This window comes from Nyctereutes procyonoides, unplaced genomic scaffold (genome assembly GCF_905146905.1).
Source record: "Nyctereutes procyonoides isolate TBG_1078 unplaced genomic scaffold, NYPRO_anot_genome, whole genome shotgun sequence".
NCBI classification, from domain to species: Eukaryota; Metazoa; Chordata; class Mammalia; order Carnivora; family Canidae; genus Nyctereutes; species Nyctereutes procyonoides.
Window position 1 is genome coordinate 21,022,887 of NW_026575052.1, and position 26,696 is coordinate 21,049,582.

Below are 26,696 nucleotides of genomic sequence, written 5' to 3' on the forward strand. Positions count from 1 at the left end.
TGTCATTTGTCCTGCATCCCTGCTCTAGCCATGCTTGGAGTGGAGCCATTTTGGAACGTGCCATACTTTCTCTTTTCGTGGCGCCTGTTGTACCTCTTGCCTGGAAGTCCTTCTTCCTGTTCCTCCCACTCCGTGCTTAGGCTTACTTGTATCCATCTGTTCAATCTCAGCTTGGGTATTATTTTCTCCTGGAAGCCTTCCCTGCCTCTCCTTGGTTAGGTGAGGTGCCATCATAATTGTTTGTCGCCTGTTTCCTCTGCCAGACTGGAGTTCCAAGTGCCTCGCACAGGGCTTGGCATGGAGTACATTTAGTAATTGTGTGCAAATTAAATCTAAATAAGAAGTTACAAGAACTGTAGGACTCTATAGTGACTTTTTAGCTATTGCCTGGATTATTTAGGTTATATACACACAAATGTATATTATACATACACCAATGTCCAAGTCTGCTGTTTCATCACTTGGGCTTAGATACTCATGGGAAATGATTTGAGTTGAGATCTCTGATTTTGTCTTCTTGTACCTTCATTTCTGCTTGGGTAGGATGTTGTGAGGGTAGACAGGGCCTTATCCCCAAGAATTCTTCCTAGCCGTAGAGCAGGAAGCTTCCTTAAATGGTGCTTCTTCAAGAGATTCTGTCTCCCAGTAGACTAGTTGTGTTAAGATTTGGCCCATATGTTAGCAGTTACCAGCTCTCTCAAGTATCTTGGCAGGCAACCATCCACAGTGGCCGTGGGGCAGCCCCACTCTGTCCCCCTGTTGTTACTGGTAGCTTTGCGAATCCTTTTCCTATGAACTGCTTTCTTTCTAAGGAAAGGAAACTAGTAATACCGAGGGTTTGTCATAATCTAGGTGACATTAATTCTTCAAGTTTAGGCAATAACTTTACTTTCATACAGTTTCTGTAGTAGTAGAATATTTTTAAGGTCTTGCTTCTAGTCTGATGTTGTATACTAAGTGTTTGTAAGTATGTGGGTCCTAAATGGGATCTATAAAGTCATGAGATCTATATGGAGTAGGCCTTCATCTTTAAATTAGAAAATAGAAGTAATTTCAGTGTGAAAGAACATTTCTTTTCCATAACTAATTTCATTGATATATTTAAAAAGTTTTTTTTCCCTACAACATTTGATTTGTGTATTCACTTTTTTTCTTAAACCTTGAGTATTTTCTTGTGTTAGCGGCTATACCAAGTGCTGCAGATTCACCCGTGAAGCCTCATGAAAAAACATGAAAAAGCCTACAGAATTCCTCCTCTTGCTTATGTTCTGGTTGGTATGACAGATAGTAAATATATAGATAGACAAGGTAATAATTGATTGTGACACATGCAGTGAAGGAAATGAAGCAACCAGTGGGGAGCCAGCTACCATACTGTATTGGAGAAGTCCCTTTGAGGGAAGGGTATTTGGGTTGAGATCTGGATGATGTGAATGAACCTGTCGGGGAAAGAAGTAGGAAGAGCATTCAAGGCAGAGGAGAGAGGAAAAGCAAAGACCTGAGGCAAGAAAGAGTATTTGAGGAAAGGAAAGTAGGCCAGAGTGGCTACAGCATGGTGAGCAAGGAAAATAGGTGTGGAAATGAATTTGTATCGGTAGGTGGGAGCTAGGTCATCTAGGACTTTGTTGATATCAGTGAGAAATGTAGTATTTATCATAAAAACTCTGGGAAACTATTGGAAGTTTTTAAATAGGGGAGTGATATAAGATCATGTAAAATCTTTAATTTTAAAAAGATCTCTCTTAGAGGTGTATGGTGATTAGTTTGGAGAGGGACAAGCGGGGACAGACCAGGAGAGACACTGGTTATAGGGTGAAAGACAATGGTGGCTTGAATTAGGGAGATAGTAGAGGTGAAGAAGAGAGGATGGATTTGAAATATGTTTTGGAGACAGAACCCAATGCTTTACAGATTTGGGTTTTGGGCTTGAGGTTGAGTGTTTAAGAAAGAAAAGAATAACTTAAAATGCCTATATTAAATATCACTTCCAAAGAATTTTAAATGGATGAAGTATATAGAACAATAAGGTACAAAGCACAGCAAACACCCATATAGTCACGACTCACTTGAAGAAAAAAATCATTATTATTACCTTTGAAATTCCCTTGGTGCTGCTTCCTAGAACCCTTTCCTTCATGCTCTCCTCTGAGCTTCTGTCACCTTTAATTTACTGTTCATCATTCTCTTGGTTTTCATGATAGTCTTATGAGTTTGTTTATTTAAACAGTATACTGTTAGTTGTGCATGTTTCTGAGCTTCATATAAAAGAATCAGATTCTATGTATTTTGTGATATCCCCTCAGTGTTATGTTCTAGAGATTCACCACACTAGTAATAGATTATAATTTATTTGTTTTCATTGCTCTATAGTGTTCCATTATGTTTCATTCCATTACTGTCTAAATATACCATAATATACATCTCTAATCAACCACCGATGGGCATTTGAATTCTTATTTTCCTGCCATTATTAACAGCCCTGCTATTAACATTCTTATGTGTCTAGGCTGTATACCTAGGAATGCATTTACTGGGTCATGTCAAATGGACATCTTTCCTTTACTGAATCATGTTACACGTTCCCAGAGTAGTTGTACCAGTTTATACTCCCATCAACATTGTGTGAGGGTATCATTTGCTCTTCATCCTTACCATTAGTTAGTGTTCTAAAACCTTGAACTTTTGAAATGGTATCTCATGTTGCTTTTGACTTCTTTTATCCACTTGTGAGGGCAAGAATCTTTTCACTGATGTGTTGATTATTTGGGGTATCTTCTTCTGAGTTGCCTTTTCAAGCCCTTTATTCATCTTTCCTAGTTTTTTTTATCTTTTTATATTGATTTATAGCATTTTGTCCAATTTTAATCCTTTGTCAGATATATATAAGTGTTTTCTATTTGTTCAGTTCATGTTTTCACTCTTGCTAAGGTGCCTTTTAATGAATAAGTAGCTCCATTTTAATGTGTTCATATTCGATATCTTTTCCTTTACGGCTTATATACTTATGTTCAAGAAATTTCTCTCTGTTCTAAAATCATAAAGAACATTCTTCTATATTGTCTTCCAGAAGTTTATGGTTTTACCTTTCACATTTGTCTTTAAGCCACCCGAAAGTGATTTTTGTATGGAGCATGCAGTACAAGTCCAATTTAAATTTTTTTGAAGTACTGATAACTGATTATCTCAATATTATTTATTGAAAAGTTCATTCTTTCCCCACTGATCTGTAGTGCCTGCCTGGCATCTGTTTTCATTATCTTAAGGAAATAAATTTTGGCTTTGGTTTTCTTTTTGTGTGTGTGTTTTCTTTTAAATTATTTTCTGCTTTTGTAAATTTATTCTGGTTTTGATCCTCTTTACTGTGTTTATCTTCTCTTTCATTAATTTCTGTTTTGTATTTATTCTTTCCTCTTGACTGCTTTTTGGGAGGTTACTCTGTTCTAACTTCCTCAGTTGTATTTTGAGTTCTTTAATGTTCTTTCCTAAAATAAACTATTACATCTATAAATTTCCTTTGTAAGTACTGTTCCACAAGCATTTGTTGCTTCTTTATTTCTCTCTCTTTTTATTTTAAAAATTTACATCATTGGAGCACCTGGATGGTTTAGTTGGTTAAGCTCAGGCCATGATCCCAGGATCCTGGGATTGAGCCCCACATTGGGCTCCCTGCTCAGCAGGGAGTCTCCTTCTCCCTCTATCCCTTCCCCCTGTTTGTACTCTCTCTCTGTCTCTCTCCCAAATAAATAAATTTATGTAATCATTTCTGTTTTGATTCTTTAGTTATTTAGAAGTATCTTTCTAAATCTTTTGGTATTTTTATTTGTATTGTTTTCTAACTATTGTATTATGGAAAAAAAGTATCACCTATTTAATACTAATCAATAATAGTTTTTTTTGGTTTGAGCAGTTGGGTGCTATTTACTGATGTAGAAAAATCTGGAGGTGGGAGGAGAATGTAGATTACTGCTTTGGAGAGATTAAGTGTGCAATGCTTACAAGAATCCTAAAGTCAAATGGACAGCTGGTCTAGATGTGTATATTAATTCTTAGAGATGTGGATGTATTTAATATTCTTGAATACATTTCTCTAAATAAGGATAATTTTTTTATAGTTGCTGAAGACCCTGCAAAATCACTTACAGAGATATCTCCAGACTTTGGACACGCTTCACCACCACTGCAACCTCCTTCTATGAACTCATTATCCACCGAAAACAGATTTCACTCTTTACCGTTCAGTTTGACAAAGATGCCAAATACCAATGGAAGTATTGGCCACAGTCCACTCTCTCTGTCAGTTCAGTCTGTGATGGGAGAGCTAAACAATGCACCTGTCCAGGAGAGTCCCCCCTTGGCCATGACTTCTGGGAACTCACATGGTCTGGAAGTGGGCTCTCTGGCTGAAGTTAAAGAGAATCCCCCTTTCTATGGGGTAATCCGTTGGATCGGTCAGCCACCAGGACTCAATGAAGTGCTAGCTGGACTGGAACTGGTAATTTAATTTGACTTAAAAATCGCAATTCTTCTCTATCTGGAGTTTTGTGTAGTTTTTTCCCCCTTTTATGCTTTTTTTTGGTCAAAATGTTTTATTTGTCAAAAAAGGCATCACTAGAGAAAAATGTTATTACCGTGTCATCTGGCTTCTTTGCCACCCCTGAAGCAGCTGACCCACTTGTTCCCCATGATAATTGATCTATGTTCAAGTAATGGAAACAGATTTTTAGGCCACTGTGTTTAGGCTCATTATATTCAACAGAATACAGTAAGGAAAACAAATCTTATTGGCTGTCTTTTTCTTCCTCAATCTCTCTCCATCAGTCAGTTCTAATACTTATTTCATCGGTTTTAAGATTAATTGCCATTGTTAGAGATTTTTTTTGAGATCTTTTTAGAGGGAAAAATTTTGCCTTTGGAGATTGGGAAAGCATATCGTTTGGCCTTTCATGATCTGGAGAGCATAATTTGAGTACAATTAACTTTTACTTATAAAATATATTTCTTAAAAATTCATTTGTATGCTAGCAAAGGCTACTTTTGGGGAAGGGGAAGGTTGTTAAATAAATCACCCGTGCCCCTTAGTTTTCAGTACTTGTGGAAATGGTGCAGGAGAACCTGTTAATCAGGGAAGGCATAAGCCTACATTCTGGAAGAAAATACATTGAGGACTTCAGTCTGGATTAAAGAATTAATCTCTTAAATGATGAGTTGTGAGCTGAAGCACTGGTTAGTTGATCCCCTCTTTCCTGATGGAGTTCTTGGGACGAGCGTGATGAGGGAATTCTGAGAAAGAGTGAGCCATGGAATAGAAACCTCCATTCCTTGTGTACTCAGGTGCATGGTGCAGAATAGCACATCCTGAAGCATTTCTTTTTCAGGAAGATGAGTGTGCAGGCTGTACAGATGGAACCTTCAGGGGCACCCGATACTTCACCTGTGCCCTGAAGAAGGCACTGTTTGTTAAACTGAAGAGCTGCAGGCCAGACTCCAGGTTTGCGTCTCTGCAGCCAGTTTCCAATCAGATCGAGCGCTGCAACTCTCTAGGTATGGGACACTTTTCATTTACTCACCTGCTTCTGATCTCAGGCCATTCTGCAGTAGGCGGCAGTAACATACATTAAAATGTATTTTTCCTGGATGTTCATTGGCCAGTCAATCAGCAAAAATTGCTACTTAGTAACAAGAAAGTTACAGTTGTCCCAAGAGGGGACTTTTGGACAAAGTATCAGGCAGGAAAAAAATGAGATTTGGAAAGTGAAAAATAGTGAGACTTACTTTTTTCCCTTCTTATTGGCCACTAACATTTAATTTTTAAAAACACAGAGGTAAAAATTGAAATGGGGCCTTCCTTGGGCACGGACTACCCTCTCTTGAAGGATTAAGTACACCAATAAGCATATCTTACAAAATCAGCATTATTATATGATGTAGTCCTAGACTAATTGATAGAGGACAGGTCCCCTCAACATTCATAACGGGTGACAGTTTCCTGAAGTTGTCTCTTTCCAGTTTTGGGTAATAGTTGTGAAGCATTTTGACAGTTAAGTGACTATCAACAGGAAAGCCATCTTTATGGAAAATATTTTTTCATTACAGTTGAAGTAGTATTGTGGAATTTTTTGTTTTCTGACTTAAAGATGAAACATCTCAGACAAATAAAATATTTGGGGCACAAAGTATTTTAACTTGGCAGATTCTTTTTATACATTACTTAATACTCTAACGTCTTTTTTAAATGGTGGAGGGAGTGAGGTTGAAATGAACATTTTTACAAGCCAAGCTGAAGAGCAGTGAACCCAAACCTAGTTTTAACTTAGTTTTAAGTCATGAAACAAGTTTTACCTCAGAATACAAAAATGTATTTTAAAATGATGAAATACATGGGAATACATATTGTAATAATTAAAAAGGGAACTTAGCATTTTCATTTTTATGTTTGCAGCATTTGGCGGCTACTTGAGTGAAGTAGTGGAAGAAAATACCCCACCCAAAATGGAAAAAGAAGGTTTAGAGATAATGATTGGAAAGAAGAAGGGTATCCAGGGGCATTACAATTCTTGTTACTTAGACTCAACCTTATTCTGGTAAGTTTCAAATAAATGCAATAGGACTATAGTTCTATGGGGGAGAATACATACAGAGATGTGTGTATGAGCATCCGTGTGTGTGCCTGTTGCATGTGCATGAAAGAAACTGCTAATTGCCTTTGAATAAAGAAACTGGGTAGCTGGGGAACAAGAAAGAAAGGGAGATTTACATTTCATTATAGCCTTTGGAAGCTTTTGAACATGGTCGGTCTCATGTGCTCATATCCAAAAAATTAATACAAAAGTAATGTGGTGAGTAAGGAGTAACAGTGATAGTGTTATGGGGGGGCAGATGTTTTGAGGGTGTCTGGGAAATCATGGATTGAATGAATTAATTTTAAAGAATTATTTTCAGTAGAAAATAATTGCCGTTGTATATGTAGTTTATTCCAAAGTTGAATGACTTAACATGGCAAGAGGCTTTACATTGAGATCAAGCCACATACGCTGCCAGTTGAGTGTAACTAGCCAGCTCTATACAGTCACGTTGTAAGAATTAGGAAGTTAATGGGGTGTTCAAATTTTAAAAGTGGGGAGAAGAATAAAAATGGTGGGCCATTCTTTTTGGCAGGATACTGTACATCTCTTAGGTGTGTAGACAAAAACAAGCCCTACTGAACTGATATGAGACTTTGTAGATTTCCTGATAAAAATTTGTATTAGCCAAAATTCCTTGGTCTTTGATCCCAGCAAGTCACCAGTGTTAGTCCTTCACAAGTGACTTTGGCATTTAAAGAAATTTCCATCTCTGTAAAGGGGTGTGGGGAGAGAGAAGTATGGTATCTAGAGTGGGTTTTATATTGTGTCCTGTGTCTGCATTGGGAAGTAGTTTCAAACTTCCTCCTCTGAGGTCTGCTTCTACTTTGACTCAGATTTGTAGGCCCCTTTTCAGCTTTTGCAAAGAAGTTCTCTTGATATACTCAAGGCTTATTTTTATCCTTTAACACTGTCAATCTGGAGTTTTCTTTCTCAGTATTGGTCTTTTCATCTTGAAGGAGCTCTAGACCCTGATGATTGAACCATGGGAACCTTAAGAGGGGTGTCTCTGGTACCTGTGTTAGCAGAAAGCATGCGTTTGTATGTTTCTTGTTCTGCAGACTTTGTGTTTTTTCTCTTCTCATTCTTTTTAGTCTTCTGTTTCCAGAAAGTATCATTTTAGTATCTGTTTGGTATTTTTGTAGTATTCTGTTTAGTGTCTGTAATATGCATACAGCATGAGGAAAAATATTCCTTTTATTTTACAGCTTGTTTGCTTTTAGTTCTGTTCTGGACACTGTGTTACTTAGACCTAAAGAAAAGAATGATGTAGGATATTATAGTGAAACTCAGGAGCTACTGAGGACAGAAATTGTTAATCCTCTGCGAATGTAAGTAGAAGATCTATCATTATTTTGCTTTTAGATGATGTCCTATTTATGGTTTTCCGAGGTAGTAATTAACTTATACCTGTTTTCATGGGTGAAAAATTGTTCTCTTGGTGAAGTAGGATGACTGAACCTTTACTGCCTTAACTTTTTAACCTTTACTGCCTTTACCTATTTAATTTATTAAATCTGGTTAAGGTGTAGTATATAGTGTATGCCATAAAATGATGAAACCATTTTAGTATTGTCCAATTTAGTGATTGCAGCAGGTTTAGAAAAGTTGATAAAAAGTGCAAGGTACTCTTATTTTCTATGATAGTTCATTCTAGCAGTATCCCTAACAACGGTCATGCTCTCTGGGCTAATTGCGGAGTTTGGCTTCTGAAACTTAATTTTATCTGAAAAAAAAAAAAGCAAAAGAAAATTTTAATTTGTAGAATAGCTAGTATTTAATAGTCTAGCATTAGAAAAGATGAAATATATTTTATTAACACATTTCTTGGTTAAAGGAATATAGTTAGGCCTCCCTGCACATTCCTTTAAAAATGATATTTTGATCATTTCTTAGTTTATGAATTACAAATATGTTGTTCTTTGGTCACGAAGAAGTGATTTGTGATGATACAAGGTTAAGTTACGAGACCTCTAGTAAAGACATTTCATAAGTGGTGGTAGTGAATGTGGGATAATATCACAGTTTAAAATTTAAACTATGAAGAGTTAGGTCCCTAGACTATGAAAGAAATCTGTTCACTCAGGAATATAGAGAGCAAACTATGCAATTTAAAGTCCACATTAAGTCTGTACTCATTTAAATCTTGAGACCCTTTTCTTATTTAATGATTAAAATTTAAAAATAGTTTGATGTGAACTTTTGATGACAGAATGCAGAAGATTGAACAATAAAGGGCACGCAGAATGGCCTACTGTATCACATGGCTAGGAAAGTCAATTATAAGCAAATAAATCTCCCTCCTTATATCTTTTCTTTACATTCTGTAATGATGAAAATGACTTGAGTTTTCACCCCATAAGATAATTGAGTCTTGATTTTGACATCAGTTATTTTATCTGATGCAGATTTTTAAATTTACTGTCCATTTCTTCCTCCAAGTAATTGAAAATGGAACAAGATAGATCAAATTCAAAACTCTAGGCCATGTGACCACTTCCTTCTTCCTTCCCAAATACCATCAGACCATTAATAGACATTATTTGGATACTGTTTTCCAACCAGTTAAGAATCACGATTAACCGGGCTGTTGTTCCTGTCCACAACAAGGACCTTGGCAGATACCCTGTGATCAAGATTCCCTGTGTCTGCAGCATTCCTATCTATTAAAGCTGACTGGTTTTATTTGGTACTGAAACCTCTGTTTTCTCTGTCTCAAACTCCTCAAAGGCAGAGACCCTGTTTTACCACCTAATTCATTTTTGTATTCCCAGTGGCTGACAGGTTAGATTACTGTGTAAGCGGTGGATGCTCAGTGTATGTTGGTTGCAGAGAGTTGATGAGTGAATGAATAGTCAATATACAAAATGGATATTAGATTAGCTACTTTTGACTTGCTCTTGTTAAACCTGCGTGGACTTCTCATGTTTCTTCCAAAGGCATTTTTAGTTTTAGAATTTTGTCAGGGATCACTGTGGAATGTACTGAATGTGTCCTGTATTCAAAGATGAGAGACAATGTCATATACATGTTGACTGTTTTGATTGTACCTTTTCCATTTTCAGTTTCTTATCAAGGCTCTTTAGCATTCCCTTTGGCGATTTTTTTCCTACTTTAGTATTAAAATGACTTGTTCTCAAAGTTTTTTTTCTAAGTAAATAATTTCTTAAGCATATAGAATCAGAAGACTAGTCATCGTAATTTAAAACGTAATTTAAAAATGCTTTCTCTTAGATTAGTATATGACAGCTATTACTTTGATGTAGTAGTGGCTAGGGTAATTCTGATGCTAGATCTAGATCTTTAATTTGCAAACCTCAAGAAGCAGCCTATAACTGTGATTTTCAAAATGATTGGCTAGCCTATTAATTTATGTATGACATGTTGGGATTATATAAGAATTCTGTGATTATCAAAATGTGTTATACTAATGTAATATATATGCCAGTATTAATTAATTGTTTTTTGCTAATGTAGATATGGATATGTGTGTGCAACAAAGATTATGAAACTGAGGAAAATACTTGAAAAAGTTGAGGCTGCATCAGGATTTACCTCTGAAGAAAAAGGTGGCTCCTAATTTATAGGATATGCATTAAAAATAACTTGAGAACATATCTGAAATTATTAGAAATGTGTGTCTGTGTAGTTTGGGGGGTTTTATTTTAAGCTAGAAATTCCTTTCTGTGTGATGTACAATTTTTTTAAGTCCTTTTTTTAAAGTTTTCATTTAAATTCCAGTTAGTTAACATACAGTGCAATATTAGTTTCTGTGTGATGGACAGTTTTGTCCCCTTTTTGTAAATGCTTTATCTCTTCTAAAAGTGAGTGATATGTGGGAAAATGAACCCCTTTAAGAAGCTGTCTGGTTGTAGTACATTAAGTGAATAAATAGTTTTTGTCTTTCTTCCAGCAGTGGTATTTGGCATTGTTTTCCTTCTAGGGGTGAAGGGTTGCATTGGGTCCATCCACCATTTTGCAGTTAGCTTTCCAGTTATAAAGGGAGCTAACATGGGCAATTAGAATTAAGTTTATGATCAGAGATCATATTTTAATCTATTCTTAGCTACTGGATTTACTCTGAGATTCAGCTCCTGACTCTGAACATGCTAGCAGCATATCATAACCAGTAATGATGTTTAGAGACTTGCTAATTATTCAAAAACAGGAAAAAACAAGGTTTTATTTCCAATTTTATTCTACTTAACCCCCTCAGAAGAAATTGGAATTACTTAATTATACATGAATTACTATATCTTTTCAAAAACAGTTAAGTTATAACAAAATTGGACTGTCCTTTATCATAACTTTATCATAACTATGGTTTTCATTAGGCAGGAAAACTTGAGAACTATGCTTTTAATTGAAAAAGTGTCAGTTATGAAAGTGAATTCAGAATAAGAACGTAACTATTATAAATTTAAAAAATAGAATGATTTAAAAATTTTGTCTGTGACTTACTTTTCAATTTTCTCCTAGATCCTGAAGAATTCTTGAATATCCTATTTCATCAAATTTTAAGGGTAGAACCATTGTTGAAAATAAGGTAACTTTTAAATTGTTACAGAAGCATTGGAAAAAATAGGCAATCTTCATATTCTCTACCATCATTGGATAGAAAGATGTCTTTAGTGATTACATAATATTGTATTTGTTTAGGAATCTTAATACGCTAGGTTCCAGTGCCTGGGTGGCTCAGTCAGTTAAGGGTCTGCCTTTAGCTCAGGTCATGATCCCACAGTCCTGCTCAGCAGAGAGTCTGCTTCTGCCTCTCCCTATGCCCCTCCCTTTGCTTGTGTGTGCACACGCTTCTCTCTCTTCTCTCACTGTTTCTCAAATAAATACATTTTTTTAAAAATCTAAAAAAAAGGAAAAAATGTGCTAGGTTTCTACAATGCAAATTAATTAAGCTATTTAATTACATGATTAATTTAATCATTGTCCTCGCTAGAGTATTGTACTTAACTGGAACACTGAATCTGGTGTAAATTTGTGCTTTTAATTTTAACCCTAGTTGTAAATATTTTTGCAAATCATTTTCTTATAAAACTGTACATAAATATTCTTATAATTTAATTAATGAAAGCTTCCAAGGGAAATTAAAGAGTAAGAGAGTCTTATTCTATGGGTGCTTGGGTAGCTCAGTTAGTTGAGCATACAGCTCTTGATTTTGGCTCGTGTCAAGGTCTTGGGGTCAAGTCCCATATTGGGCTGTCTGCTCAGCAGGGAGTCTGCCTGAGATTCTGTCCCTCTGTCCATCCCTCTGCTCGTGTGTGCACTCTCTCTCTTTCGAACGAATAGATTAATCTTTTAAAAAAAGAGAGAATCTTATTCCAACCCGATTAAATACCTTGAGAACACTGGTTTTTTTTTTTTAAGATTTTATTCATTTATTCATAGACACAGAGAGAGAGAGGCCGAGACACAGGCAGAGGAAGAAGCAGGCTCCATGCAGGTAGCCCGATGTGGGACCCAATCCCGGGTCCCCAGGATCACACCCCAGGCTGCAGGCGGTGCCCAACCGCTGTGCCACCAGGGCTGCCCGAGAACACCGTTTTTGATGATCCATCACTCAGAGAATCACTTAGCCTCACATTAGCTTTTTTTTCCCCAGTTTTGTGATTAGCCTTTTTTTTTCTCCTCCATCTTAAATGAAAGTCTCGAATCTAATGCACTGAAGTTCTTAGGGAGATATTCTAAATGGATGAACTTTTCAGGTAGTTAAATGTTTACAGTCTAAATGCTGGACCCTTTTACACTTTACACTTGGGTTTCTCTATTCGAAATCTTGCCAATTTACTGTTTGCTTTCCTAAGAGCTATTACAGACAAATATTCTTATTATCTTGTGTCATAAGTGAGGTGTGATGCCAGCGTTGAATTGACGGATAGAAGGAAGGGAACGGAGGACAGTACCACAATTACAGTTTGATATTGTTTTGGATGTTCTAACTAATGAAATAAGACATGATACATAAACATCAAGAATACATACTTATTCTCTGTTCAAAGATGATGATAGCTATATGTATACCTAGAAAATCCTGGCAAATTGTTCAGAAACTACTAGGATTACACAAGAATTTATAAATTGACCACATAGAAAGTAATCATGGAGAAATCACTAGCATTTCTATATACCTTCTAACAAATATGTAAAAGGGATGCTTTCAGGGATCCCTGGGTGGCGCAGTGGTTTGGCGCCTGACTTTGACCCAGGGCGCGATCCTGGAGACCCGGGATCGAATCCCATGTCAGGCTCCCGGTGCATGGAACCTGCTTCTCCCTCTGCCTATGTCTCTACCTCTCTCTCTCTCTCTCTGTGACTATCATAAATAAATAAAAATTTTTTTTAAAAAAAGGGATGCTTTCATACTTCATGACAGTATAAAATGCCAAGAAATAAATATTATTGATGTGTTTTTTAAAAATTTGTGCAGAGCTCCAAAGGCGATTTGATTAATTAGTGAGAAAGATTGTGTTCCAGGTAAGAACAGTAAATTACTTAAAGATGTTAATATTTTATAGGATTACTTACATGTAAGCAAGATCCTAACTTTTTTTTGAACTCTGTAAAGTGATTTTAGAGTTCTTTATAAGATGAAATGGGTGAAAACATTGAAGTTTGAAGGTTTTTTTAAAAAAGAGTTCTATTATAAGCTATAAGGCAAAGCTATAGACATTAAACAGTGTGATACTGTATAAAAGTGGATCAACAGACTTGAATAGAAAGCTCAAAAATAGAATCTCAGTATCTTATAAGTCAACTCTCAGACACAAATGAGGAAAGAAAGCTGTGTTTAATACATGTTGTAGGAAATCTAACAGGGAATTTGGGAGAAAAGAGTCACTTTTGTATTTCCTCTGGAAGAGATAAATTTCAGATGATTAAAAAAATTGTCTTCTTCTTCTTCTTTTTTTTTTTTTTTTTTTGTAGCCCAACAACCCTTGGCGATGTCCTAGACTTCCAGTAATAACATAGGATGAAAACAGCTGTGATTCTCAGGGGGTGAGGAGGGCTGGACAGATGTAGGAGTGCATCTCAGTGCTTGTAGGTCTTGTGGGTTTTGGAGAGGTCCCTGGGAAGTTCTGGGAATTTCTGCCACCCCTTGAAGGGGTCACTGCTTCCCAACCCTTTCAGCAGCCTCTTCATATGGGGAATTGCTGGTTTAAAGATTACAAGAAGATATAAAAAGATACTTCAAATGTTAACTTTTCTTTTTCAAGTGTTATTCTTCACCTGCATGAGCCTTGCTCTCTCAGAGAGTCTGCTGATATAAAAACTAGGAGGAGGAGTACCGTAAACTCTGAAATAGTGGAACAGTCTGAGAGACTGCACTGAATTCTTACAGGACTGATGAGACAAAGGACTAGCCACCTAGGAGGATAAATGAGAATTTGATAACAGACTAAATAGAGTAAACAAAAATTGAATTCCCAGAAATAGAAGTTAAAAAGGTCTATCTCCATGTATATGCTGTACAGCTGGGAGAAGGAGCATCACTAGATATAGTATGTAGAGCTGAAGAGAGAATTGCTTATTTGGAAGATAGATTGGAAGAAAGTACCTGAAATGCAGCCCTAAGGGAAGAGAAGTTGGAAAACAAGAGAAGGTAAGAGGCGTGGAAGACCAGATTCCTAAGTGCAGTTCTAGGAGATACTGGAAAGAATAGGGAAGAAATAATATTTTGATTGATAATAGCTAAATATTTTCCAGGCTTTTTGTAGACTTAAATTCTAAGAAGAAATATGCACAGGATTTCTGAGCAGGAAGAACTGGGACTAAATCACCTAACCCAGAGACTTATTACAGAATGTACTTTAGAAGGACAAAGGTGATCTTAAAGTAAGAGAGTAGTATGCTAGGAACAAGGAAGAAACAGGTTTAAATGTGGGTAAATTAAAGCCTTCATTTTCTAAAAACAACAATAATGATAGTACTGGTAATGATGACTAGTGTGGGGTGTTAAAGAGAAGGTGAAACTGAAGTCCCAGCCACTAACTTGAGAAGATAGTGCTCAGGGGCAAAGATGGAAAAATTCTAAGAAAAACAATTGAATAAAATCAGCAATCAAAAAGCAAAGACACAGGGCAACTTTCAGGTTGTGTAATTGAGTACTTCTCATTATAGAACATGGTCTGGGTATTCTTATTACATGGGTATATTATATTCCACAGTGCTAGATAATCAAGAAATCTGTAAAGAATTTTAGTGGCTACCCATTCAGGATTGTATTACAAAGGTAGACAGACCAATGTTACACAATTCCATGAATGTTTTGATCTTCTTCCTAGATGTATGTTTTCTTCTAAGGTTAATGCAGCATTTGTACCCTTCTGCTTCTAGATTTTCTTAGTGGGAAATGGCAATCTAAATTGTACAGTTCTCTACCATAGCACCGGCTTTGTTGTGATTCTTGTATATGTGTGCCTTCATGACCAGCTAATTTGCTCTAGGGTTTAAGCCTTCTAAAACTGTGGTCATCAGATTGGAGTGCTTGTGTCCCACCCCCGCCACCCAAGCTCCTAATCCCTCTGCCTCAATATCACAGAGGTGTGGGTCTTCATCCTTATTTCTGGTTCTCTTCATTCCATGTGTGCCACTTGGGTTCGCATCAACTATGATTCCCTTTCCCTGTCACCATTGTTATTTCTAATTGTTGCAACTAGTGACCTCTACCACTTTAAGCTTTCTTAGTTTCCTGTCCTATTTTTTTTCCTGTTACCTGTTAAGATTTTTTATGCTTTTGCTTTCGCAGAAAAAATGCTGGTCTTTTGCAATCATCAACAACCAAGTAAAATATTGATAGAGCATAATCTTCAAGCTTTTTGGTTATCATTTGTTTTTATTTGTTGTAAGTTCTCCTGAATCTCCTGGTTTTATTAAGTAAGTTTTGTGTATTTCAGGGTATAAGTTGCTTTGGAAAGCAGAGGGCTTCTGAAGGTTGGTCTTTGAATAGCTGTTTCATTATGAAAACTGTTAATAATTTTCCATAAAAATCTTGAAATCTGCCTATAAATAGGCTGATTCTTTACAGAAATTCTGCCAAAAAGGTAAATATTATACTTAAACATTATTAATCCTTTTGGCAGAGTTAGTTTTAAAGATTAATGGCATTCTGTAGTAAAATATTTATTTTAAAATTTTCTTTCTTTATTTATTTTGGAGACAGAGAGAGCACATAGGTGGGGGGAAGATACAGAGGGAGGGGCAGAGTCTCAAGCAGGCTCTGCCCTGAAGTGTGGAGCCTGATGCGGGCCTTGATCTCACCATTCTGAGATCATGACTCGCTCCAAAATCAAGAGTCAGACTCCCAACCAAATGAGCCACCCAGATGCCCCTGTAGCAAAATATATGGTTTAATATAATGGTAACACTGTGATGGGTATATAGTAAGAGCTTACTGGTATTTGTTGAATAGATGACCATCTAAAGAGACAGCATGCTTTCATGGAAAGAATAGTAAGTGATTAATAGGATACCTGATTTCTACACCTAGCTCTGCTTTAAGTTGCTGGGAAGCTATGATTATTCTTCCCTAGAACTCAGGGCCTTCATTTCAGAAGTGAAAAGTTGGGTCTGGAAGGTGTCTAAGGGTCTGTCCCATGCAGAGACATAAGAATTCATTCTCCTTTTTCAAGCATTAAATGCATTTTGGATTTTGAACAATCAGTATTTTAATGAATTGTTGATTAAAAATACTTTTTAGATTTGGACAGTGACATTAAACCAAGTGATTTTAGCTTCTGGTATTGTTCACACAGTGCTTCTTGACTATAGATTTTACTCCATTATTTTTCTGCTGATCATTAGGGAACTTTTGGATATAAAAACTAAAATAAGAACTCATTTTTAAGGTCTTATGCAAAGTACATTTAATGAATTAATCTACATTGTTGTCTTTCACCCATTGTTCTGATGACCAAGGTGGTACTGTCCATGTCGTTTTTTTTTTTAAGATTTTATTTATTTATTCATGAGATACACACACACACACACACACACACACACACACACAGAGCAGAGACACAGGCAGAGGGAGAAGCAGGTTCCATACAGGGAGCCTGATGTGAGACTCGATCCCAGGTCTCCAGGATCATGCCCTGGGCTGAAGGCGGCACTAAACCGCTGAGCTACTGGGGCTGCCCTGTTATTGGTTTTTCTGTCCTCAAATACTGCTGGGTTAGCTTCCCGTTCTGACTTAAGCATTTCATAGAGAAATCATGTGTTTTTTTTCTGCATATTTTTAGATCAGCAGGTCAAAAAGTACAAGATTGTTACTTCTATCAAATTTTTATGGAAAAAAATGAGAAAGTTGGAGTTCCTACAATTCAGCAGTTATTAGAATGGTCTTTTATCAACAGTAACCTGAAATTTGCAGAGGTTAGTGATTATTGTATTTTATGTGACAGTGCTTTGGAATCTTGAGACTACTACTAGATTCAATAACTGTTAATTTTACCCCACTGAGAACACACTGTTAACAAAACTCAAATTAAAAAAAAAAGTTCAGTGTTTCAGTTGTGTCCATGTAGAAAATGCCTTAGAATTAAGATTGAACTGTTTGAATTTTTGGTGCCAAAGAAAATATCAAGCAGATTTGTAACTTGAAAACTTAAGTAGTATTTGAGCAAAAGGAAGAAGTACTAAAAAAACGAAAACAAAAACAAAAAAAAACCCTGTCATTTTAGCAATTTTAACATTTTACCTAAGCATATTAGCCAAACAGGAAAAAAAGAATGTTTACTTTTCCTTTAAACAAGAGACAAAATTCACTTATTTATATTCATTTGTTAGTGAACAAGTGATAGAAATTATTTTTCTTTTACTGTTTACTGTGTCTTCATGATCTTAGTAGTACATGCTTGTGGTTTATTTTTATTGTATTTATTTCTGAAAGAAAGCTTTTAATGGCTATAATTATTTGTTGAAGTATAAGGAATGGTGTCCTTCAGTGACCACAGTTTCTTTATTATACTTGCCGAAACAATTTTTCTAAAACGTTTATTTTAAATATAAACCCACTGTGGAGTGTTACTCTAGATTGTCATCATAGTTTAGAGACCCAGGGTTGTTGACCTGCCTGACCTCTGGGTGTCCATGGAATGGATCCTGGACCACTTGAAAATTTGTGGCTCATTGGTGCTCTCCCTCCCTGCTCCATATTCACACTCGGATTCTGCATACAGGCCATTAGTGTTACGGCAGAAACACAGCTTGATGTGGCAACTGTCACTGCTTCAGTTTTATAGGGAAAATTTTTTTCAGCACTTTGATTCTAAAAATATATGTATCTTGTTTTTAGGCACCATCGTGCCTGATTATTCAGATGCCTCGATTTGGAAAAGACTTTAAACTGTTTAAAAAAATTTTTCCTTCTTTGGAGTTAAATATAACAGATTTACTTGAAGACAGTAAGTATAAGATTTTTTAGTTTGTTTTGTTTGTTTTTCACAAATAAGCCCGTCTCATTAATTATGAGTCAGAGTCTAACAGGATATGGTTCTTCAAAAAGGCAATTGAGTATCTGAAGGGCCTGGCAATATTAAGCTGGTACTTTCAGTTCTGAGTATTCTAAGAAAATAATCAGAGATGAAAATAAATATTCTATATGCAAATGTATTTTTTGTCACATGATTAAGAAATTAGGAACAATCTATATGAGAGGAGAGTAGTTAAGTGAATTATGGTGTATCTGTACAATGAAACTACTGCCATTAAAATTCATGTCTGTGAAGACCAAAATGTACAAAACTGGTTATGACCTAATGTTAAGTGAAAAGGTAAGTATTTGGTCCTTTCTCTAAGAGGACCCCCTCCCTCACACGCACACGCAAGCACACGCACACGCAAGCACACACACACAGGGTTACGTAAATCGGCAGATATAAAATTTTTGGAGGAAATTCACAGCAGTACTGACAGCGGTTATCTTGTACTAACTGAAATTGTAGATGCTTGCAGTTTTCTTCTTTATACCTTCTTGTATGTTTGAATTTTCATCTATAGACATTTCGTAATCATGTGAAAACACTCGAGAATATACTGTTTTTTAAAAAATTGTCACTTGATCAGAGAAAATGTCTTTTTAAAGATATCCTGAGCCCTCAGAGATACAACATAACATTTATGGGGATGGGGAGGGATGCACATGTTGAGTCCAAGTTCTCAGTAAAGCTTATCTTTTCCTTTTAGTCATGTTAATGGAAGAATGCATGTTTAAAGACCCCATAATCTCTCTCCCCCCTCATCGTTTTAGCCCCCAGGCAGTGCCGGATATGTGGGGGGCTTGCCATGTATGAATGTAGAGAATGTTATGATGACCCTGACATCTCCGCTGGAAACATCAAGCAGTTTTGTAAAACCTGCAACACTCAAGTAAGCCTGATGTCACTAACTGAATATTCTCTTTTTGAATAGGAAATGATTTGTAGTTGAAAATATTTCAGGTTTTGAAAATTTTTCAAAACCATTATTAACCTGAGTTCATAATCAAGTGGTACTGCTTATGTGTCTTCTGTGTTCCCTGGTGGACTGTTGAGAGGTACTCAGTTACTGTTTATGGGGTTGAATTCAGTGAGAGTAACTGGGGCTGCCTCACCAGAAACACGGAGTTTGGCTCATCAGTGACATTCTCTCCCTGCTCTGTTTCAGGTCCACCTTCATCCCAAGAGACTGAACCATAAATATAACCCGGTGTCACTTCCCAAAGATTTACCTGACTGGGACTGGAGGCACGGCTGCATCCCCTGCCAGAAGATGGAATTATTTGCTGTTCTCTGCATAGAAACAAGCCACTATGTTGCTTTTGTGAAGTATGGGAAGGATGACTCTGCCTGGCTCTTCTTTGACAGCATGGCTGATCGGGATGGTATTTTATTTTATTTTATTAAAGATTTTATTTATTTATTGGAGAGAGAAAGAATGAGCAGGGGGAGAGGGAGACACAGACTCCCCGCTGAGTAGGGGGCCTGATGGGGGGCTTGATCCCAGGACACTGGGATCATGACCTGAGCCGAAGGCAGATTCTTAACCGATTGAGCTACCCAGACACCCTCAGGATGGTATTTTAAAAACTTTTCTTCTATGTATGGCACTGTTTTAGTTTGTAGTAGCATAGTTCATAGTGGATAGGCTGTTCTGAATAATAGAAGAGCATATATGAAAAGCCTCCCAGGTGTATCTTGGTGACACCATCTTCACATCTTAAAATGCATATACATCCCTGTTACTAAATTAAGGAATAATATCGTTGCGATATTTTGACACACATGTGGTTTTTATTAAAAGAAGAATCCTTTTTAAAATCCTTATTTTAGGGCTCAGAGGTTTTCCTTTCAGCTTTGTCTTCTCTTACTTTCAAGGTCCTCTCCTTTTCTATATGATCCATAATCACTATTTATTAAGTGCTTAAGCACCGAGCTCTCTGGGAAGCACACTGAGTCATTATACTGAAATCCCTGCAACATGGGGATTACTGCTCTTTTCCCGTTATTAAAGCTGAAGTTGAGGTGCCTGAGGTCCCATAGCTTGTATTTAACTCCGTCTTTCTGACCTCAGTGCTTATGTTTTTTTATACTACACTATGTTGTCTTCTAAATGACAAAGCGAAGAATAGAAATAAGTACCTTCTTGGAAAAATAAGCCTATTCTGCATATAATGTGCTTCTTCCTGAAATGGGGAGGATGCTGCACCTGCTAGGCCACATTCGAAGATGCTTAGGCATTATTTAACAAATATGTAACGAGCACATGTGCAGTATCACAGGCTCTCGTGTTAACTGAAAAGCATCTGGGGGTCGGACATTTGGAAAAACGATTGAGAGGCTGGACCAGGAGAGCCTTTCTGGGAGTGCCCCAAACCACACCAGCATCCTTATTCAGTCTGTGAGGCAAAGCCTTGCAAGACTTGCACAAATACGCATTTAAAATTTAGAGAAGTGAAAATAGTACTCATTTTGCTAGGTGTGCTCTAAACTGGACATCTCATGGTGAAAGTGTACAGGGGTGCTTCTGTCTGGAAAGGGACATGGGATATGAAGAGATGGATATTGTTCGATTACATATATGGAACACTATTCCCTCACTGAAAACAGAGAAGCCTAAAAAGCAGGGTTTGGATTTTGCTCAGGATATGCTTTCTCTTACCGGTTTTATTCCATTGGCCCCAGAATCCTTTGAGAAACCAAGAAATGAGAACACTGTCAAGACTTAAAAAGAGGCTTGAACTTCTAGGAATCAGAAGTGACATAAGGTCCTTCAGATCTTGGAAATCAGCCTCCTCTAAATTTAGAGTTGTAAAATCGCTTTGGTAGGGCAGGGCAGCAAAGGGGGTTAGATCTCAACTGCCCTAAATAGAGCTTGTCCTCTTTTCTTCAGGCGGCCAAAATGGCTTCAACATTCCTCAAGTTACCCCATGCCCAGAAGTAGGAGAGTACTTGAAAATGTCTCCAGAGGACCTGCATTCCTTGGACTCCAGAAGAATCCAAGGCTGCGCACGAAGACTTCTTTGTGATGCCTACATGTGCATGTACCAGAGTCCGACAATGAGTTTGTACAAATAAACGGGGTCATCTGGGCAGGGGCAGCAACCGATGGCAAGATCTTAATGTTGCATTTTACCCGAGCTGGCAGTTTTGTTCAGCGTCCATTGCCGGCAATGGATGTCTTTGTGGTGGTGATCCTTCTGAAAAGGATTCCTATGTTTAAAAAACAAATTGCTTTTGTGTTCCTGAAGTATTTAATAAGAAGCATTTTGCACTCTAGAAAGTATGTTTGTGTTGGTTTTTTAAGAAGTCTAAATGAAGTTATTAATACCTGAAGCTTTAAGTTAAGTGCATTGATCATATGATATTTTTGGAAGCATAAAATTTTAATTGTGACAGTTTAAAACCTCTTCTAGTCCATTGAGAATGTAAATAAATGTGTCTTCTTTATGGACCAAGGATATGAAATCATTTCTCCTTTTAGCTAATGGTTGCCTTGAGGAAGAAATATGTTGGTTTTATTAAGAGTCTACTTTTAATCCAGTTAAGAAAATTGTACTGAGTTTGATTTGTTAATTCTCTCCTCTATAGTGCCAACCCCTGCATGTCTGCAACCCGCTGAGCTCCCGTGTTTCCGCAGTAGTGGCCAGAAAAGTACTTAAATTCCATTACTGGTGTTGTTTTCTATTTGTTCTGGTTTTGAGATATCTCAGTGATTTTGTCATAAGACGTCTATTTTTGATGTAATTTTCCTGGGGGATTCGAACAGACAGCAACTGAAGCTCTTCATTCACATTAGTAACTGTCAGCTGAGAGGTTTGTTTGTTTGTTTGTTTGTTTTGTTAAGGCTCTCTAACTATTTTACGGAACAGGGCATAATGAATTTTATTAAATGGTTGGGGTGATAAATAGATTTCTATACAAATATATGGCCCATCAGAAAATAAATTTGAATCTGCAATACTCATTAAAATCTCCCTGAAGAGATGTGTTGGCTTTTCTAAACCTCTCCCATTGTGAGGAAGACTGTCCAGAACTTCAGTGAGGTCAGCTAGTCTGCTCACTAAAAATCCAGCTTGATTTCATGGGAGATCATGGCAGTTACGAATCAGACACTTGATTGAAATGTTTGCAGCAGCTTCATCCTCCTCTGATTAAATAAGTAAAACATGGATGTTTCCTTAGCTCATGTCCACAGTGCGTGTCTGGACCACAAGTGGATGTTGTAGCCTAGAACCACAGATTATAAATGTCAGTGACGTGGAATGTGCTGTGGCCTGTGTTTTCTCTGAGTGTCCCTTTGTGGTATTGTTGTCCTTCTGGAAAGACTTCCTAACCGTAGAGAAAGACATAAGAGTTGTCATGTGTATATAGCATATGACTTCATAAAACATTCAATGTCAAAAAAAAAAAAAAAGCGGAGAGAATCTTTACAAACCCTGCAATTAGTTGTTTTAAAGTCACATTTACCTTTGGTTCTATCATTCCATGTTGCTAATATTTATTAGTTTTATAAATTATAGTAAGGTATAAAAACTCAGCTTGTAATTTTTTCATTTTTAAAATGAGAAAGTACCTAAATTTTGCATGAGGTTTTGCTAAGTGCTTGGGTACAACAGGGAGGTGGACACGGGATCAAGGGTTGAGGGTGAAGAACCCAGGCTGTGGGGCTGGCACTGCCCCTGTCTACCTTGGGTAACAAGGGAGGGGCCTGGGTTGCACGGTACCTGAGGTCTCCTCTGGCTGTGAACTACAAGACCGGTCACCCCTTAGTAAAGAGGTGTTGAGTGAATAAATGGATGAATGAGCTTATCAGTGTTTTTTAAGAGATCTGGAGGAATGACCAAGAATCTCTTTTTAGGTAAGACTGTATTTAACAGTTAAAAAAGAAGGGAACGATCCTTTTCTTTTGAACAAAATACAAGTTCAAGGTCTGTCCTGCCTGGCCTCTTGTGGCAGAAGGCTTGAAGAGGACCCATCTGGATGCATGCATGCACAGGTTTCCTCCCAGGGTTGGAGGCTCTTTGGGAGGGGTGGGGGGCGGAGTCACTTCCATAAATTATTTCTGAGGACATTTCCTTCAAGTAGAACCTTCTGTCCTCTTTCTCAATAAGGGGTTGCCAGAGCCAGCCGGGGTGCTCTCTGTGGAGGCGTGGGGCTCTTCCCCTGGCCCTGGGTGGTCCCTCCTTGTCCCCATCCCAGGAGAGCTTGTGTGGCAAGTGGGCACCTTCAGGGCTGGGCTGTATGGCACTGGTGGCTCATGTACCTGTTGACTTATTTATTTTTTAGCCGTAAATTTCCTTTAATATTTTCCTGTTGGCTTTTTAAATGTTTTGGTTATCCCCTTTTCCATATTCTAGCTAAAATCAAGATGGCAATGGAGTAGAATTATTTATAACATGGCTTATGATTCATCGCTACAAATAGAAAATATAACAAGTCCTGTTCACCCACCTCCCAACTAAATTCACACTTTTAAGTGTGTGTGTGTGTGTGTGTGTGTGTGTGTGTGTGCGTGCATGCACGTGCGTAGGGGGAGGGAGGGAAGAAGTGATGTAGAGGCTAAGTGTGTATAGTCCCTCACAGTCAGCTTTATAAAGGAGTTATAGTTCCACTCCATCCCTGAAAGAATGTTTTCTAAGACTGAGAAAACACATGGGAAACCAAGAGAAACAGTAACAAAAGTCAGTAATACACAGTTGTTACAATTGCTAAGGATAATCTCCTTAGAATAGTTTAGGATTTTTGTAATTCACATTTGCCAAATGTTATAGGTAAATGGCTTCTTTCTATCCCGTGGATTCACTTATTTTTTCATCTAACACATAATTCAGGAACAAGAGGAAGATATAGTGATTCATCTTATGCAACTTGTATTGTCACACAAAGTCCTGCTGTTTGAACGTTGCGTCTTCATAAGTTCAGGCTTTCCTCCCTCCTCAGGTAGATCTCCACATGCAGCTAGATAATTTCATACCCACTTGGCTAATCAGAGACAGGTGAGCTGAGAATACAGTAGTAGGCCTCAGCTGAGCAACTGCCCACCGACGAGTATTTATTGGACATTTATCACCGAGGACTATGTCGGAAGGAAGAGGAGACGTGGTCCCTGCTTTTGAACAGCATAGCACCTACTTCTGACATCAGAATCCCTACTAATGGTTGCTTCAGCGTCAGAGCCTCCAGTCTCAGGGAAAGCTCTGGGACTCAGTAACAGAAAAAGTAGTGTAGGGGATGAGAGACCTGGTTCCACCCTCTCTCTGGCACTTGCTCTGTTGGCCTTAGATGACTTCTTTGCTACTTTCATGTCCTCTGTATAAGAAGGGGGTTGGGATGTCAAATTTTATAGAAAAAAAATATAAGCTTCTGGGTCCCAGGTCATACCTGCTGGATCTGAGTCTTCATGAGTGGAGCTTAGGAAATTTGTTAGTAAAAGGCTCCACCAGGTGAGCCTGATGACCAGCCCGATTTGAAAACTACTGAACTAAAAGATCTCAAAAATATCTTTTATATGATTGTGTGATTGTGTAATGTTATCGCATTAATTACTTTACATAAATATGGGTAATTGGATGTTCATTACATTATCTGTGTTTACATAGGAATTTATATAAGGAATGCATTTGAGTATACATACCTCAACCCACTGTTTCCTAGAGGTTTTAGCAGCCTTTGGAACACACACAGCTCTTAAGAGGATATTTGATAATATTTACCTGGACATTTGTCTTCCATTTTCTTTCTCTGGGGGAAATTGAGGCTCACCCTGGGCACCAAAAAAGTGGAAAAACAAAACTGTTATGCAAAATTGAAGCATTATTTCATACTGTCTGCTACTTTATGATGAAAATTTTAACATCATTTGAGAAGATTTTTCTCGTGAAGTAAAATGTCCTTGTTATAGTAGGTGGAGTATATGTTTCAAATTAAAAATAAAATCTCCTTCTCTGGCAGTTAGTGATGTTAACAACACACCCACGATTCCCCTTCAATGAAAATAATACTTGAATCCCCCAAGGCGAGTGGGGGGAGTGGAGGAGGAGAATGTATGAAAATGGAAACCCGTGTGCGGAGGAGAGGGTGGAGGAAGAGGGCAGGTAAAGTCCTCACAGCGGATGTGGTGCGGGGTGTGGGGGGCTCCATGAAGGCAGGGTTTCCGTGTGTCCCCTGAGATCATGTCACTTGGCCAAGACCAGGCTCGTAGTGGTTGAGGCTTCCTGCAGGGAGTTTCCATGGCATTTGTCTATCCTTCCGGAAGTTTTATTGGAGGGAAAAGAGAAGAAAGGACTCTTCATCTTATTCTGCACGCTGGGGCAGCTGCAGGGTCTCTGTCGAGTCAGGGAGCAGTGCTGGACCCCTAACCAGCAAATGTGGCCAAAGAGTGGAAACGTGGAGAAGGAGCTATTCCTCCCTATCACAGTCAACGCCGGCATTTGCAGGAGGTCGCTTGGGAGCCCTGCTTGATTTCCTGACCCGCGTTGTTGGGCCATTTGTGTTTGACCATATGTCTCTCATTCTCTCATAGAGGTCCAGGCCTGGGTGGGGTTGGGGGGAAGAAAGGCCAGTTATGGGGAGGGTGGTCCTTCCAGGCACCACAAGCCTCAGATCTCTCTTGCAGTCTTAAACACTGTCCACTTTTGCTGTGTACTTTTTCTGGAGAGATTATGTTGGAGACTCCACTGTCTTTGGTTTTATTTTGTGAAATGGCCTGTAGTACTGTCAAAGTTTAATTCCACAAGAGTCTAGTGTCCTGTCACAAACATTCACTTTTTTTTTTCCCAATCCCATTTGAAACTTCCCAGGGAAGTTGTGGTTATTCACAAATTGGTATAAAGGAGCACATTTTGTACTGCATTTTACATATCTGGTATCTTGTTGAGTTTTTTTTTTTTTTTTTGGCCTGAAGAACATCCTGTATTTATGAAGATATTCTTTAAAAATAACACCCCATAAAATAACCCTTTACTATCAGATTGCTCTGATTTAGCCTTAATTTTGTTAAATTTTTTAGAGATGAATGAAGTGCTGCTGTGGAAAGAAATGTACTATATACTATTTCTGTATCATTAAAATTAAATTTTTATGGTTCCTTTTGCTTGATTTCTTTGGGGAAGAGTTTTGGCTTACAGGAAACCTAGGATTGAGTACAACTTCTTACGTTGTCACAGGTGCCAGGGAAGAAGGTACCTTTGTGGGAAAAGCCTTACCTGAAAGCACATACGTTTTGTCCAGCCTCTGCCATCATTACCAGCATTCTAGAAAACCTTGCAGAGTTCTGCTCTGGGTGATGTGCCATTGGCCTCTGGGTTACCTCCCAGTATCGTGGTTCCCTGTCGTTCCTTGAAGTAACTGGGCATTTCCAAGCTCTGGGCCTGGTTAAAGCACAGTTCTGCAAGTCTCTAAACCACTCCAACTAGAAGTTGCCCTCCTGTGCTCTATCGTCTCTAGACATGGGCACAAAGCTGTCGACTAGAATATTGTGTCCCAGTCCCCTACAACTGCCAGGGAGGTGGTTCAACACTTTGCTGTTCTGTATAATCCAGAGAAGTGATTACAGGATGTTACAAGGGCTGACACTTCATCTTCTTCT

General features: G+C 37.8%; 1 protein-coding gene across 9 annotated transcripts in view; it reads left to right on the forward strand.

Annotated features, from left to right (window-relative positions):
* CYLD (CYLD lysine 63 deubiquitinase) overlaps window positions 1-26,194 on the forward strand; it is a 72,681-nt gene extending 46,487 nt beyond the window's left edge. For 7 of the 9 annotated variants that reach the window (XM_055331745.1, XM_055331750.1, XM_055331746.1 and 4 more), the window contains 11 exons: window positions 4,113-4,492; window positions 5,376-5,541; window positions 6,440-6,581; window positions 7,829-7,951; window positions 10,098-10,189; window positions 11,100-11,166; window positions 16,871-17,003; window positions 17,926-18,034; window positions 18,880-18,998; window positions 19,275-19,491; window positions 21,000-26,194. In XM_055331745.1, the coding sequence (XP_055187720.1) occupies window positions 4,113-4,492; window positions 5,376-5,541; window positions 6,440-6,581; window positions 7,829-7,951; window positions 10,098-10,189; window positions 11,100-11,166; window positions 16,871-17,003; window positions 17,926-18,034; window positions 18,880-18,998; window positions 19,275-19,491; window positions 21,000-21,184 (1,733 nt within the window). In that variant the 3' untranslated portion in view covers window positions 21,185-26,194. Of the gene's footprint in view, window positions 1-4,112; window positions 4,493-5,375; window positions 5,542-6,439; window positions 6,582-7,828; window positions 7,952-10,097; window positions 10,190-11,099; window positions 11,167-13,556; window positions 17,005-17,925; window positions 18,035-18,879; window positions 18,999-19,274; window positions 19,492-20,999 lie in introns of those variants that run through there. The other 2 variants (XR_008665266.1, XM_055331751.1) reach the window with 2 other exon arrangements.
* The last annotated feature ends 502 nt before the right edge of the window (window positions 26,195-26,696 follow it).